The following is a 17,581-nucleotide window of genomic DNA, read 5'->3' on the forward strand; positions in this document are numbered from 1 at the left end:
GCAAATTACCTCAAATGTGGTGCGCTCTCACTCCTGAGCCTTGTTGTGCGCCCGCAGAGCATTTTACGTCCACATATGGGGTATTTCCATTTGCGTTACAAATTTTGGAGGTCTTTTTTTTTTTCCTTTTATCTCTTGTGAAAATGAAAAGTATGGGGCAACCCCAGCATGTTGGTGTAAAAAAAATATCCTCATCAATATTATCATCATCAGATACAATCAGATCAATGCTCCTGTTCACATCAGATTTCAACTCCAGTTTCTTCCATGTCCTCTATAGCATCCGTTGGCTGTCCAAGCATGCTGGAAGTTGTAGTTCTGCAACAGCGGGAGGGCTACAGTTTGGAGACCACTACTCTAGAGGATGGAACATGTATAATGTATAACCTTCTTACCTGACTGCAGCTCCTCCAGACTCTCCAGGGTCTCTGAATGATGGAACCAAACAAGATGATCAGTTATACAAGATACAATGTAACAATATACAGAGTCATGTGACCTGTGGGGATTAACCATAAAGGTGCCAACAGAGTTACCAGTATAAGTGTCGTCAGATCTATGGGGGATGAAAATATTGTGATGGCACCTCAGTCCTGGGGGTGTAGGAGACCCCAGCTGTTAATAAATTCCCATCAGCCTTTTACTCTGCAATCACTGCCCCATAGGTCAGTGTTTCCCAACCAGGGTAGCCTCCAGCTGTTGCAAGACTACAACTCCCAGCATGCCCGGACAGCCAACGGCTGTCCGGTCATGCTGGGAGTTGTAGTTTTGAAACAGCTGGAGGGCCCCTGGTTGGGAAACACTGCCATAGGTGATGTACTAATATGCCAGTCCTGTTATAGGGTATATATATATATACATGTCGAGGTCTTACCCAGTTCAGATTGCCCATCGGTGAAGTCCATACCTGCAACAAACAGAAAAAAAAAATATAAAAAAAATGACACCAAATCCATTGTATTGCCTGCACCATTTATTAAAAAATTATTTTGTTTCTATTATTTTTTAAATTTTTTTTTTTCATTTGTTACCATTCACTGACAGCAAGCAGAGATCTTGACAACAGTGAAGAATATAAACACAAAATAACACTTTTTTTTGCGTTTTTTAGTGGTTTTCTGGCTTGCGCCTTGTTTATTATTGGTTTTTGCTATTTTTTTCTTTGCGCAATTCTGCACTTGCTTTTTCTTTTATGTTATTTTTTATTTTAATATTATTTTTTACAAGGCTTAGTCTTGTAAACAGATAGATTCATTGGAATAAAAAAAAAAAAAAATATATATATATATATATATATATATTATTTTTTTTTTTTGCTCAAAATATCTCAAGTATTCTCCGCTTCCTGGGTGGCGTAGTCTTTTTGCCTGTTGTGTGTTTTTTTTTTCTCCCACAATTTATTCTGACAAAATCAGACATGGAAACCTCAACTTTGCGAATGGAAAGTAAAATTGTGCAATTTTTTTTTACGCAAATGATAGATCCTCCTTTAATGTATTATCGGAAGCTGCAGATTTTTTATTTATTTATTTATTTTTGTTTATTTATTTGTTTATTCAGATTTTGTATTGATTTATTGTTATAGATTTTGCAGTCACTTATTTTTTTATTTATTTTTTTATATTATACAATGATTAAAGGGGTACTCCGGTGGAAAACTTTCTTTTTAAATCCACTTGTGCCAGATTTGTAAATTACTTCTATTAAAATTCTTAATCCTTCCAGTACTTATTAGCGGCTGTATACTAAAGAGGAAATGAATTTCTTTTTGGATTTCTTTTCTGTCATGACCACAGTGCTGTCTGCTGACACCTCTGTCCATTTTAGGAACTGTCCAGAGAAGAATATGTTTTCTATGGGGATTTTCTCCTGCTCTGGACAGTTCCTAAAATGGACAGAGGTGTCAGCAGAGAGCATTGTGCTCGTGACAGAAGAGAAATCCAAAAAGAAAATAATTTCCTCTGTAGCATACAGCCGCTAATAAGTACTGGAAGGATTAAGAATTTGTAATAGAAGTAATTTACAAATCTGTATAACTTTCTGCAACCAGTTGATTTAAAAAAGAAAAAAAGTTTTCCTCTGGAGTACCCCTTTAAGATTTATCCATATAACACCAAAGTAGTTCTTTGCGGCATGGCTGGTGCTGACGGAGAAGCTCCCGCCACTAGGACACGGTATCAGCATAAAATAATAAAAATTTCCCATACAATAATCCCGTTCACAATGAAATTTCGTGCTACAGTATGAAAACTTTTCCAGTGATTTTTGTATTTACAGGAATGATACTTTTTTTAAAGTTTCATTTTGCAACAAGGCCGTCATAAAAATGTTGACCACTAGATGGCGACATAGTGACGCACATTTTCTGGGGGACTGAACGCGGTAGATAATGGGCTATTGTTGGGATCACTAGGGAAACCTCACGGAAGCTGCGGCAAAAAAGGAGACATTTAACATGCATCGGCCATAGGAATACAGTGCAATATGGGGGACAGGCACCCCAAAATAGGGCACCCTCAAATTCCTTATCTAGGGGGAAATTAGGTGATTTTCCCTATATCATTAAGGTGTACTGTAATCATAAGGTAAGATGTAGACCCTAAGACTCTAAACTGCATACCTCCAGCTGTTTATAAAACTACAGCATGGCTGTCTGGGCATGCTGGGAATTGTAGTTGTGCAACAGCTGGAGGTCCACAGTTTGAAGACCACTCAGTCCGTCAGATGGTCTATGTCAACTTATTACAAAACAATGCAGAAATCCAAGTTATTTTGAAAGGTTCAATAACTTTTTCTCTCTGCACTGTGGATGTTTACTCAATGTGCTCAATAATAGACACGAACAGTACAGCTGTCTGCGTGTTATTGGTTTAGTTACGTTGCGACTAAATGTGACTTAAAGAACAGTCAGACAGCAACTTAGTAATGAAGCATTCCAGGTAATTCTTAATGGTTCAACCACTTTTTCTTCCTGCACGGTGGATGTTTACCCAATGTGTTCAACAATAGATATGAATGGTGCAACTGTCTTTGTGTTATTGTTTAAAGAACTACAGCATGGCTGTCTGTGCATGCTGGGAATTGTAGTTGTGCAACAGCTAGAGGTCCGCAGTTTGAAGACCACTGTTCTATGGAGATGTAGACTTACGATATGTTGCAAAACTACAACTCCCAGCATGCCCGGACAGCCGTTGGCTGTCCGGGCATGCTGGGAATTGTAGTTGTGCAACAGCTGGAGGTCCACAGTTTGAAGACCACCGTTCTATGGAGATGTAGACTTACGTTATGTTCCAAAACTACAACTCCCAGCATGCTGGGAATTGTAGTTGTGCAACAACTGGAGGTCCACGGTTTGAAGACCACTCAGTCAGTCAGATGGTCTATGTTGAAGGTGATGCACCCATGTAATGTGAAGGGGGTGAGAATGACAGTAAGTGCTCATTGGCCTTCCAGTCCAGTGATTTTTCAATACAGCAAGGACAGAGGATCATAAACTGTAAGTAACTGTACCCCAGTGAGGAAAGGGTTATTAGGAGGAAATATGATGATTCTGCAATTCCCCTTTAAATATGTAGATTAAGCAGAGCTGAGTTTGTCCTTTTTACTGTTTGCACTCCACTGCTCTTGTATACAAATAACATAATAGATTTATATTTCGTCTAGCGGAAATCCTCATATATTACATTGTGCAATCCACAAGAGCCCAGTGATGAGCCGAACGGTTCCAGAACGGAAGTGTGAACTTACCCTTAGTTACATTGTGTTTGTATATAAATGGGACTTAGAGAACAATCAGACAGCAACCTAAAACAATGCAGAAATCCAAGTTATTTTGAAAGGTTCAATAACCTTTTCTCTCTGCACTGTGGATGTTTACTCAATGTGCTCAATAATAGACACGAACAGTACAGCTGTCTGCGTGTTATTAGTTTCGTTACGTTGCGACTAAATGTGACTTAAAGAACAGTCAGACCGCAACTTATTAATGAATCATTCCAGGTAATTCTTAAAGGTTCACTCACTTTTTCTTCCTGCACGGTGGATGTTTACCCAATGTGTTCAACAACAGATATGAAGGGTGCAACTGTCTTTGTGTTATTGGTTTAGTTAAATTGTGTTTGAATATACTGTAAATGTGGTATCGAGAACAATCAGGGCCCATTTAAAGGGGTACTCTTGTGGAAAACATAGGTTTTTTTTCAATCAACTGGTGGCGGAAAGTTAAACAGATTTGTAAATTACTTCTATTTAAAAATCTTAATCGTTCCAGTGTTATCAGCTGCTGTATGCTCCACAGGAAGTTGTATAGTTCTTCCCAGTCTGACCACAGTACTCTCTGCTGACACCTTTGTCCATGTCAGGAACTGTCCAGAGCAGGAGAGGCTTTGCTCCTGCTCTGGATAGCTGATAAGTACTGGTAGGATTAAGATTTTTAAATGGAAGTAATTAACTACTCTATTTCACTTTCTGGCACCAGTTGATTAAAAAAAAAATGTTTTCACCCAAGTACCCCTTTACCAGCAGAATATCCAACCAAATGGGCGTATAAACAGCAATTTATTTTGAATTAATACAGAATATACATCCAAATGGATCCATAAACAGCAATTTATTATGAATCAATACAGAATATCCATCCAAATGGGCCCATAAACAGCAATTTATTATGAATCAATACAGAATATCCATCCAAATGGGCCCATAAACAGCAATTTATTATGAATCAATACAGAATATCCATCCAAATGGGCCCATAAACAGCAATGTATTATGAATCAATACAGAAATCCAGGTAAATCCAGGTTAACCTACTTTTTTCTCCCTGCACTGTGGATGTCTAGGTGAACCTAGAAAGGTGCAACTGTCTGTGTGTTATCAGTTTAGCTACATTGTGTTAATCAGATCTCAATGGAGAAATCTGCATTAATTTTTCTTGCGACTCTTTTGTATTTACTATGATTTTTTGTATTTTCATGAATTTTGGATCATGCCGCCTGCAGCGCGCACTGTAATAATGTGTCCCTCTGCTGTCATTGTGTGCAGTAAGTGGCTTGTGGAGGGAATTTACACCATAATAAGCATTTTTCCACTTTTTGCTCCTAAATAATAAATGTTCGCGAGGCTCAGACATGTCCGATATATTATTTATTTGCCTAAACATGGCTGCTACAAGAGAGCAGGCGACGCTGCCGTCCAGCTGGTATCTGTAGGTAAACTAATGAATACTTAATTCGATAAAATGCGCATCTGGGGAGCGAGGACGAGGAAAATCTGCTTCTGCTTATCGCTTCTACGTATCTCAATGTGAGAGACAAGGGGGCGAAGAATTACAGCAACAAAAACCAAAAAGCAGCCATAGACATGGGGGGGTGGTAGGGAGAAATACTCTATTGGGGAATTATGGGTTAATAATGTGGGATCCTGATCTGTAAGCCAACAAAGGGCGCCTCCCTCTGGAGGACTCAGCACAGTTATGCTTCACATTGACAACCTATTGATATGAATAGACACTGTGTAATACTTCATTTGCCCTCTGGAGGTGCTGCAGGGAAGCTGAACACTTACTGCTAGGTTTCCCTGCAGATTACAGCTGAACGCCAGAGGTTGCCCCAGCAGGACTCTCCGTGATCAACTTCATCACTAGGGGAGAGCTCTACTAAAAAAAGGGACCAATCGAAATGGAGAAGCACGCCACACCTATCCTCAGGTTGTGTGTGGTATTACAACTTGGCTCCGTTTACTTCAGGGGAAATGAGATGCAGAACCGCACCTAACCTGAGGACAGGGGTGGCGCTGTTTTAGGCAAAAAAAAACTAGGTTTGTTTTTTCATTCCTGTATAATATTAATCATTTATATACAGTCCTGGCCGTAAATGTTGGCCCCCCTGAAATTTTTCAAGAAAGTGAAGTATTTCTCACATGAAAGGATTGCAGTAACACACGTTTTGCTATACACATGTTTATTCCTTTTGTGTGTATTGGAACTAAACCAAAAAAGGAGGAAAAAAAGGAAATTGGACATAATGTCACCAAACTTCAAAAATGGGCTGGACACAATTATTGTCCCCCTTAACGTAATATTTGGTTGCACACCCTTTGGAAAAAATAAGTGAAATCAGTGTCTTCCTATAACCATCAATAAGCTTCTTACACCTCTCAGTCGGAATGTTGGACCACTCTTCCTATAACCATCAATAAGCTTCTTACACCTCTCAGCCGGAATGTTGGACCACTCTTCCTATAACCATCAATAAGCTTCTTACACCTCTCGGCCGGAATGTTGGACCACTCTTCCTATAACCATCAATAAGCTTCTTACACCTCTCAGCCGGAATGTTGGGCCACTCTTCCTATAACCATCAATAAGCTTCTTACACCTCTCAGTCGGAATGTTGGACCACTCTTCCTTTACAAACTCCTCCAGGTCTCTTATTGGACGGCGCCTTTTCCCAACAGTAATTATAAGATCTCTCCACAGGTGATCAATGGGATTTAGATCTGGACTCATTGCTGACACTTCAGAACTCTCCAGCGCTTTGTTGTCATCCATTTCTGGGGGCTTTTTGACGTATGTTTGGGGTCATTGTCCTGCTGGAAGACCCAAGACCTCGGACACAAACCCTTTCTGACACTGGGCTGTACAGTGCGACCCAAAATCCATTGGTAATCCTCAGATTTCATGATGTCTTGTACACATTCAAGGCCCCCAGTGCCAGAGGCAGCAAAACAACCCAAAACATCACTGACCTCCCCCATATGTCACTGTAGGTCCTGTGTTCTTTTCTTTGGAGGCCTCATTCTGTTTTCGGTAAACAGTAGAATGATTTGCTTTACCAAAAAGCTCTATCTTGGTCTCATCTGTCCACAAGACGTTTTCCCAGAAGGATTTTGGTTACTCAAGTTCATTTTGGTAAAATGTAGTCTTGCTTTATGTCTCTGTGTCAGCAGTGGGGTCCTCCTGGGTCTCCTCCATAGTGGGGTCCTCCTGGGTCTCCTCCATAGTGGGGTCCTCCTGGGTCTCCTCCATAGTGGGGTCCTCCTGGGTCTCCTCCATAGTGGGGTCCTCCTGGGTCTCCTCCATAGTGAGGTCCTCCTGGGTCTCCTCCATAGTGGGGTCCTCCTGGGTCTCCTCCATAGTGGGGTCCTCCTGGGTCTCCTCCATAGTGGGGTCCTCCTTAGTCTCCTCCATAGTGGTGTCCTCCTGGGTCTCCTCCATAGTGGGGTCCTCATGGGTCTCCTCCATAGTGGGGTCCTCCTGGGTTTCCTCCATAGAGGGGTCCTCCAGGGTCTCCTCCATAGTGGGGTCCTCCTGGGTCTCCTCCATAGTGGGGTCCTCCTGGGTCTCCTCCATAGTGGGGTCCTCCTGGGTCTCCTCCATAGCGTTTTATTTCATTTAAATGTCTATGGATAGTTCGCGCTGACACTGATGCTCCCTGAGCCTACAGGACAGCTTACTTATCTTTGGAACTTGTTTGGGGCTGCTTATCCACCATCCGGACAATCCTGCGTTGACACCTTTCATAAATGTTTCTCTTCCGTCCACGCCCAGGGAGATTATCTACAGGGCCATGGGTTGTAAACTTCTTGATAATGTTGCGCACTGTGGACAAAGGCAAATCTAGATCTCTGGAGATGGACTTGTAACCTTGAGATTGTTGATATTTTTCCACAATTTTGGTTCTCAAGTCCTCAGACAGTTCTCTTCTCCTCTTTCTGTTGTCCATGCTTAGTGTGGCACACACAGGCACACAATGCAAAGACTAAGTGAACTTCTCTCCTTTTTATCTGCTTTCAGGTGGGATTTTTATATTGCCCACACCTGTTACTTGCCCCAGGTGAGTATAAAGGAGCATCACATGATTGAAACAATCTTATTTATCCACAATTTTGAAAGGTGCCAATAATTTTGTCCAGGAGTTTGGTGACATTATGTCCAATTTGCTTTTTTTCCTCCTTTTTTTGGTTTAGTTCCAATACACACAAAGGGAATAAACATGTGTATAGCAAAACCTGTGTTACTGCAATCCTTTTCTGTGGGAAATACTTCATTTTCTTGGGGTGCCAACATTTACGGCTATGACTGTAGCTGTTGCAAAACTACAACTCCCAGCATGCCCGGACAGCCTACGGCTGTCCGGGCATGCTGGGAGTTGTAGTTTTGCAACAGCTGAAGGCACATAGGTTGGGAAAAACTGTTATGTACAATATCCTATAAGAGTTTGAAATAAACAAGAAACTAAATCACATTGAAAGCGCTAATCAATTTTACTTGCAATACAAGGGCTGACCACTTGGGGTGCTGTTGAGCTATATGTAGTTTAATGTCTTACAGCAACACCTAGTGGTGTTAGTGGCATTTACAACAAAGAGAAATCTGCTTCTGCTTATCGCTTTCACGTATCTCAATGTGAGAGACAAGGGGGTGAATAAATACTACAACGAAAACCAGCCATAGACATGGGGGGGCTGGTGGGGAGAAATACTCTATTGGGGAATTATGGGTTAATAATGTGGGATCCTCATCTATAAGCCAACAAAGGGCGCCTCCCTCTGGAGGACTCAGCACATTGATGAACTGCATGGACAACCTATTGATAGGCATAGACACTGTGTAATACTTAATCTGCCCTCTGGGGGCACTGCAGTGAAGCTGAACACTTACTGCTAGGTTTCCTTGCAGATTACAGCAAAAATAAAAAAATGTACAGACCCTGAACAGGTTGGAGCACATCCTATGACAGCCGTAACATTAATTTCCATTACTGAGTAAACATCCACTGTGCAGGGAGAAAAATAATCTGATCACATGTATTAATGGGGTACTCCGGTGGAAAACTTTTTTTTTTTTTTTAAATCAACTGGTGCCAGAAAATTAAACAAATTTGTAAATTACTTCTATTAAAAATTCTTAATTCTTTCAGTACTTATTAGCTGCTGAATACTACAGAGGAAATTCTTTTCTTTTTGGAACAGAGTGCTCTCTGCTGACATCACGAGCACAGTGCTCTCTGCTGACATCATGACCACAGTGCTCTCTGCTGACATCATGACCACAGTGCTCTCTGCTGACATCTCTGTCCATGTTAGGAACTGTCCAGAGCAGCATATGTTTTCTATGGGGATTTTCTCTTACTCTGGACAGTTCCGGATTTTCTCCTACTCTGGACAGTTAAAATGGACAGAGATGTCAGCAGAGAGCACTGTGCTCGTGATGTCAACAGAGAGCTCTGTGTTCCAAAAAAGTAAAAAATGACCTCTGTAGTATTCAGCAGCTCATAAGTACTGGAAGGATTAAGATTTTTTAATAGAAGTGATTTACAAATCTAAAAAAGTAGCCAACCCCTCTAGGCTAGCATCAGTTGCCTGATACAGTGATGTAATGGTAAAAATGATGACTAGATCATGCTTCAATTATAATATGAAAGTGCAAATTTATTACACAATAAAATACATATAAAATATAAAATGTAGAAAATATAAACAATAACTCCTCGAAACACAAGGGCCCTTGTGCCGAGGAAAAATTACAATATAAAACTTATAAAACTTATACACACACCAATAGCTAGCATTAAGATTTTTTGAAAATTTTTTGAACAATGCAATAATACTTTAAATCCGGCCTCCGATAATGGGTTAAATGTCCCTTAAAGGTATGAATTCCAATTATACGTAAGGTAAAGTCCCATATAGGATATAGATTCCAAATTTTAAACGTAGAATGGGTAAATTATAGTTACCAGTCTGCAATACATCCTGATAAAAAGTCACCTTGAGTTGAAATGTGGAGTTCGCACGATTAGGTGGTACCAGCCCTCTTACCTCGGCTAGTTAATTGTGAGCTGCACATCCCCAGTGATTTACAAATCTGTTTAACTTTCCAGCACCAGTTAATAAAAAAAAAAAAAAAAAAAAAAGTTTTCCATCGGAGTACCCCTTTAATAAATGTGATCAGATTCTTTTTCTCCCTGCACAGTGGATGTTTACTCAATAAAAGAAATGAATGTTACGGCTGTCTGTGTGTTAGTTTAGTTTCATTTTATTTGTCTTTAACCCCTTAAGGACCAAGCATTTTTCTGTTTTTACACTTTTGTTTTTTCCTCCTTACCTTTTAAAAATCCTAACCCTTTCAATTTTGCACCTAAAAATCCATATGAGGGCTTATTTTTTGCGCCACCAATTCTACTTTGGAATGACATCAGTCATTTTACACAAACATTTATGGCGAAACGGAAAAAAAAACCATTGTGCGACAAAATTGAAGAAAAAACACCATTTTGTAAATTTTGGGGGCTTCTGTTTCTAGGCAGTACATTTTTCGGTAAAAATGACACTTTATCTTTATTCTGTAGGTCCATACGATTAAAATGATCCCCTACTTATATAGGTTGGATTTTGTCGCACTTCTGGAAAAAATCATAACTACATGCAGGAAAATGTATACATTTAAAATTGTCCTTTTCTGACCCCTATAACTTTTTTTATTTTTCCACGTACAGGGCGGTTTGAGGGCTCATTTTTAGCGCCGTGATCTGAAGTTTTAATCGGTACCATTTTTATTTTGATTGGACTTCTTGATTGCTTTTTATTCCTTTTTTTATGGTATGAAAAGTGACCAAAAATACGCTATTTTGGACTTTGGAATTTTTTTGCGTGTACGCCATTGACCGAGCGGTTTAATTAATGATGTATTTTTATAGTTCAGACATTTACACACGCGGCGATACCACATATGTTTATTTTTATTATGGTTACATATTTTTAATATGGAATTTGGGAAAAGGGGGGTGATTTAAACTTTTAATAAGGAAGGGGTTAATGTGTGTGTGTTTTTAAACTTTTTTTTTAACTTTTTTTTTTTTACACTTTTAGTCCCCTTAGGGGACTTTTAGGAGGAATCATTAGATTCCTCATACAGATCATTGTGGTTTCATAAAACCACAATGATCTGCGTGCTCTGCGCTCGATTGATAAAGCCTGGACCTGCCAAGCTTTATCATTCAGATCACCGGAGCCGCCGCAGCAGGAGAGGTAAGCCCTCAGGCTACCTCAGTAGTGGATCGCTCCCCCGCGATCGCGCTGCGGGGGGGCGATCCACCCCACTGGACCACCAGGGACGGGATACAGGCACCTTTAGATGCCGCTGTCAACTTTGACAGCGGCGATCTAAAGGGTTAATAGCCGGCCGCGGCGATCGCCACATGTCGGCTATTAACGCCGGCCCCAGCTACAGGAATCAGCTGGGGGCTGGCCGGTATGACGCGGGCTCGAGTCGGGAGCCCGCGTCATACCCCGGTAACGGCCATTGGACGAGTATAGACGTCCATGGTCGTTATCGGGTTAAGCTTGCCCTGGAATCCAATCACAATTCATTAATAATTAGGCCGGGTTCACACCACGTTTTTGCAATACAGTTCCCGTATCAGGTTTTTGGATGAAAAACGGATTCCTCAAAACCGGACTAAACTGTATCAAAATGTGCGTACAAATTTTAACCTGTAAACAGTTAGAAACCGTATACGGTTTGAAAAATAATGTTCGGTTGCATCTATTTTTTTAAGAAAAAAAGAAACTTATATGTTTTTAACTTTTCACTCCATTATGAATAAAGTTTCACTTGTTTGATTGAAATTCCAAGGAAGAAACTTTCTGTGTGCACTGCGCATGTGCAAAGTCAAGAACCGTATGATGAAAACCGGATGGAAACGTACGCACATACAGTTCTGTACGGTTCTCATTGACTCCCATGTTAAAAAAAAAAAACGTATACGTTTCAATACGGTTTTTCACCCGGACCCAAAACCGTGGTAGGCTATGGTTTTGGGTACGGAAAAAAAACTGACAAAACCGTACAGGATGCAAAACGGACACAACCGGATGCATCCTTTGACGTACGGTTTTCAATGGAGAGTCAATGCATACGGTTTTCTATACGGTTCAATACTGTTTTCAAATTAAAAACGCATATGGGAACTGGATTGCAAAAACGTGGTGTGAACCCACCCTTAAAGGGGTACTCCGCTGCTAGACATCTTATTCCCTACCCAAAGGATGGGGGATAAGCTGTCTGATCGCGGGGTCCCGCCACTGGGACCCCCCCAGGATCTCCCTGCAGCACCCGGCGTTCTGAACATTATGTTCAGAATGCTGGGTTTAGGCAGGCGCAATCGTGACATCACACCACGCCCCCTCCATTCATGTCTATTGGAGGGGGCATTGTCTGGCTGCTGGGATAGGGGATAAAATGTCTAGGGCAGGAGTACCCCTTTAAGGCAGAAATCCAGGACATACCACAGGGTTCGCTTACATTTTCTTACATTTGTTTTGCATTTACTGCAGTTTTCTTAATTATTTTGAAATGATTGGTCAGGGCCTAAACACTCATGAGGTGGGTTTAACCCTATGGTTTCAGATGAGATCCAGAAGACCTTTATCACCCTCAGCCTAAGGTCTGCTAAGAAGTTCATCTTTATAATAATAATAATAATGAGCTACAGTTTACTAATAAATACAAATACTTTTTTTTTCTCCCTGCACGGTGGAGGTTTACTCAATATGCTCAATAATTTAAATGAATGGTGCCACTGCCTGTGTTATTAGTTTAGTTGCATTGTGTTTGTATATAAATGTAACTTAAATCTGGGTAATTCTGAAAGATTTACTTACCTTTTCTCCCTGCACTGTAGATGTTTACTAAATTTTCTCAATAATAGACATGAACAGTAGAGCTGTCGGTGTTATTAGTTTAGTTACATTGTATTTAACTATAATGGTGCCCCGGACTGCAATCAGATCCCAATGTATTAGTGATTAATGCAGAAATTCTGCACACATAATGGAAAAAAAAAGTAAGAGAACCCTTTGGTATTAACTGTGATATTCTTGCATTTTTATGAATTTTTAAAGGTTTGAACACTCCATGAGGTATCAGATAAGGCCCAGAAGACCTTCAGCCTAGGATTTGTTGATGAATAGTCGCAGTCAGTTATATTCGGCTTTTTAATTCGTCCCTCCATGAATTGATGCCAGAAGATGATGGAGATGCTACCCGTGTGCCCTGGCATACCTACAGTAGAGGCAGGGCACACCACTGCTATGGCGCCTGGCACTAGGGCTTACCATGGTATTGTCTTTCCAGTGTACAACCACTAGGGGGCACTGGTAGAACTCAAGGATAATCAGTTCTGGTCCACGACCAATGTACGTCAACGTGACTCAGGCTTGTGTCATGGTTCAGCTCTGCCGGGTGTCATTTATCTTCTTAAATATATCAGCGGGCTATGACACAGGGAGGCGACGTCTCACATGACGCGCAGCCCACATAATACTGAATCACAGCTGCTCAACATTTCACCAAGTTTTATTTTGTAAGTTTTAACTTGTGTGATACATTGTGTGAGAACGTTACAGAAAAGGGTTAATTCTAATAATTAGTACATTTCCCTCCATTACCATGACGGCAGTAACGCAGTGTGCACAGGACATTCCCTACTGCCCATCATTGTGAATAATATCCCATCGGTTCGTGTACAATTGGGACAGGATTGAACTAAATTCCAAACATTTTCATAGAAAACGAGGAGTAAATAAATTCCTGGGGCCCCATTGCAAACGACATGGGCCCCCACCACCAAATGATGGAAAACTGAAACAGTGGTATAGGTAATAAGGCATGGATCATTGTAAATATATCAGATAAATAATATCACCATAGATCAGATAAATAATAGCACTATATATATCAAATAAATATTATCACCATAGATCAGATAAATAATAGCACCATATATCAGATAAATAATAGCACCAGATATCAGATAAATAATAGCACCATATATCAGATAAATAATATCACCATAGATCAGATAAATAATATTACTATATATCAGATAAATAATAGCACCATATATCAGATAAATAATATCACCATAGATCAGATAAATAATAGCACCAGATATCAGATAAATAATAGCACCATATATCAGATAAATAATAGCACCATATATCAGATAAATAATAGCACCATAGATCAGATAAATAATACCACCATAGATCAGATAAATAATAGCACCATAGATCAGATAAATAATAGCACTATATATCAGATAAATAATAGCACCATAGATCAAATAAATAATATCACCATAGATCAGATAAATAATATCACCATAGATAAGATAAATAATATCACCATAGATCAGATAAAAAATAGCACCATATATCAGATAAATAATAGCACCAGATATCAGATAAATAATATCACCATATATCAGATAAATAATATCACCATAGATCAGATAAATAATAGCACCATAGATCAGATAAATAATATCACTATATAGCAGATAAATAATAGCACCATATATCAGATAAATAATAGCACCAGATATCAGATAAATAATATCACTATATAGCAGATAAATAATATCACTATATATCAGATAAATAATAGCACCATATATCAGATAAATAATATCACTATATATCAGATAAATAATATCACCATATATCAGATAAATAATAGCACCATATATCAGATAAATAATATCACTATATATCAGATAAATAATATCACCATATATCAGATAAATAATAGCACCATATATCAGATAAATAATAGCACCATATATCAGATAAATAATATCACTATATATCAGATAAATAATAGCACCATATATCAGATAAATAATAGCACCAGATATCAGATAAATAATATCACTATATAGCAGATAAATAATATCACTATATATCAGATAAATAATAGCACCATATATCAGATAAATAATATCACTATATATCAGATAAATAATATCACCATATATCAGATAAATAATAGCACCATATATCAGATAAATAATAGCACCATATATCAGATAAATAATATCACTATATATCAGATAAATAATAGCACCATATATCAGATAAATAATAGCACCATAGATCAGATAAATAAGAGCGCCATGTAGTAAATAAATAATAGTGCCATATACCAGATAACTAATAGTACCATATATATCAGATAAATAATAGCACTATATATCAGATAAATAATATCACTATATATCAGATAAATAATAGCACCATATATCAGATAAATAATAGCACCATATATCAGATAAATAATAGCACCATATATCAGATAAATAATAGCACCATGTATCAGATAAATAATAGCACCATATATCAGATAAATAATAGCACCATATATCAGATAAATAATAGCACCATATATCAGATAAATAATAGCACCATATATCAGATAAATAATAGCACCATATATCAGATAAATAAGAGCGCCATATACCAGATAATTAATAGTAATAAATATCAGATAAATTATAGCACCATATATCAAATAATTATTAGCGCCATATATTAGATATATAATATCACAATATAGCATATAAATAATAGCATCACATAATAAATAATTAATTGCACCATATATCACATAAATAATAGCACCACATATCCGATATTTATTAGCACCATTTATCAGACAAATAATAGCGCTATATAGCAGACAAATAATAGAACTATATATTAGACAATTATTAGGCTCATATATCCCATAAATAATAGTGCCAAATAGCAAATAAATAATAGCGCCATATAGCAGACAAATAATAGCGCCATATAGCAGACAAATAATAGAACTATATATTAGATAATTATTAGGCTCATATATCCCATAAATAATAGTGCCAGATAGCAAACAAATAATAGCGCCATATAGCTCTAATAATTAAAAGTGCCATATAGCAGCTTAATAATAGCACCAGATAGCATATTAATAATAGTGTCATATATTACATAATTAACAGCACCATATTTAGATAAATTATACTGCTATATAAAACATAAATAATAGGGCCATGTATAAGTTAATTAATACTTCCATATATCAGATAAATAATCGCACCATATATCTGATAAATAGCATTATACATCAGATAATTAATAGTGCCGTATAGCAGGTAAATAATAAGGCTATATATCATCGGATAAATAGTGCCATGTATGAGATAATTAATTGCGCCACATATCAGGTAAATAATAGCGCCATATATAAGTGAAGCCACATAGTAGTACTAAATAGCGGAAAGTCACCATTGCCAAATTTATTCCAAAAAGATACAGTATTTGCCCCTTAGTGGCCCCCTCAACTCCCTCTATGGTTATTGTTACGCCCCCACTATTCTCAGGATAGGCCATTGATATCAGACTGGTCTCATATCCCCGCCCCTCTACCAAATGTTTTCCAGAGCTCCCCCGTGTGGCAGGGACCCATATAGCATTTCATCCTGATCTTACTGGTTCACGAATAGAATTCTAGAAAGGCAGCGAAGACTGACACGGAATCCGCTCCTGCAAAAACTGCTCCAAAAACTGCGCGTGTGATTCCAGCCTTAAAGGGGTACACCGCTGGAAACTATTTTTTTTTTACATCAACTGGTGCCAGAAAGTTAAACAGATTTGTAAATGACTTCTATTAAAAAAATCTTAACCCTTCCAGTACTTATCAGCTGCTGATAATCTTTTTGAATTTCCTTTCTGCCTGACCACAGTGCTCTATGCTCTATTTACTCCTACTCTGGACAGTTCCTAAAATGGACAGAGGTGTCAGCAGAGAGCACTGTGGTCAGGCAGAAAGGAAATTCAAAAAGAATATCAGCACTGTGGTCAGACTGGGAAGAACCGCACAACTTCCTGTGGAGCATAAAGCAGCTGATAAGTACTGGAAGGATTAAGATTCTTTAATAGAAGTAATTTACAAATATTTTTAACTTTTTTGCACCAGTTGATTAAAAAAAAAAAAAAAAGAAAAATGTTTTCCAGTGGAGTACCCCTTTAAGCTCCCGGCTCCACACATATGTGGGTCTTCACTGCCGCACAGTCAGGGTGTAACGCTCTATGGACTCCTCCCACACGGATGAGCATGGGATTGTGGGAAGCAGAATTTAGTGAACTGTCCTCAGGAGCTGCGATCTTGGGGGGGGGGGGGGGGGGGAGAAATCTTACGGTCGAAGATAAAATCCGTCATTTCTTCTTTTTTTTCTTCTTTTTTTTTCTTCTTTTTTTTTTCTTCTTTTTTTCTTCTTTTTTTTCCGGATAGAGAGGAATTAGATCAGTTTTAGGCGCAGTAAAGCGTTGTCAAGGTGTTTAGCCGCCGCACCTGCCGCTCTCCGATTATCTCGTCCCAATTAGGCAAACAAGATACAGAAACACCACTCGTTACCGTATCCACGGTAACCAGTGGAAAGCAGGCGGCGCGCAGAACTGGGGGGGGGGAATGAGAGGTTAATGAATGCTGCTGCACCCGCACCGTCTGCTCCCCGGAGCTGTCATACAGTCTGCGATCTGTCACTACGCAGGGGCCCCGGAACGTGGATAGAGTCCCAGGCATTTAACTATTAGATGCATCTATTCGGTTAAAGGGGTACTCCGGTGGAAAACTTTATTATTTTTTTTTTTTTAAATCAACTGGTGCCAGAAAGTCAAACAGATTTGTAAATTACTTCTATTAAAAAAAATCTTAATCCTTCCAGTACTTATTAGCTGCTGAATACTACATGGGAAA

The 17,581-nt window shown here is 38.8% G+C and overlaps 1 protein-coding gene across 8 annotated transcripts in view; it reads right to left on the reverse strand.

Annotated features, from left to right (window-relative positions):
* Positions 1 to 17,581, reverse strand: part of ADCYAP1R1 (ADCYAP receptor type I) — a 279,625-nt gene that overhangs the window by 79,224 nt on the left and 182,820 nt on the right. For 4 of the 8 annotated variants that reach the window (XM_056518825.1, XM_056518826.1, XM_056518820.1 and 1 more), the window contains exons 5-6: positions 875 to 907; positions 396 to 428 (exon numbers count right to left, since the gene is read on the reverse strand). In XM_056518825.1, coding sequence (XP_056374800.1) covers positions 396 to 428; positions 875 to 907 — 66 coding nt within the window. The remainder of the gene's footprint in view (positions 1 to 395; positions 429 to 874; positions 908 to 17,581) is intronic. The other 4 variants (XM_056518828.1, XM_056518823.1, XM_056518824.1 and 1 more) reach the window with 1 other exon arrangement.

Source organism: Hyla sarda, chromosome 5 (genome assembly GCF_029499605.1).
Source record: "Hyla sarda isolate aHylSar1 chromosome 5, aHylSar1.hap1, whole genome shotgun sequence".
Classification (NCBI taxonomy): Eukaryota; Metazoa; Chordata; class Amphibia; order Anura; family Hylidae; genus Hyla; species Hyla sarda.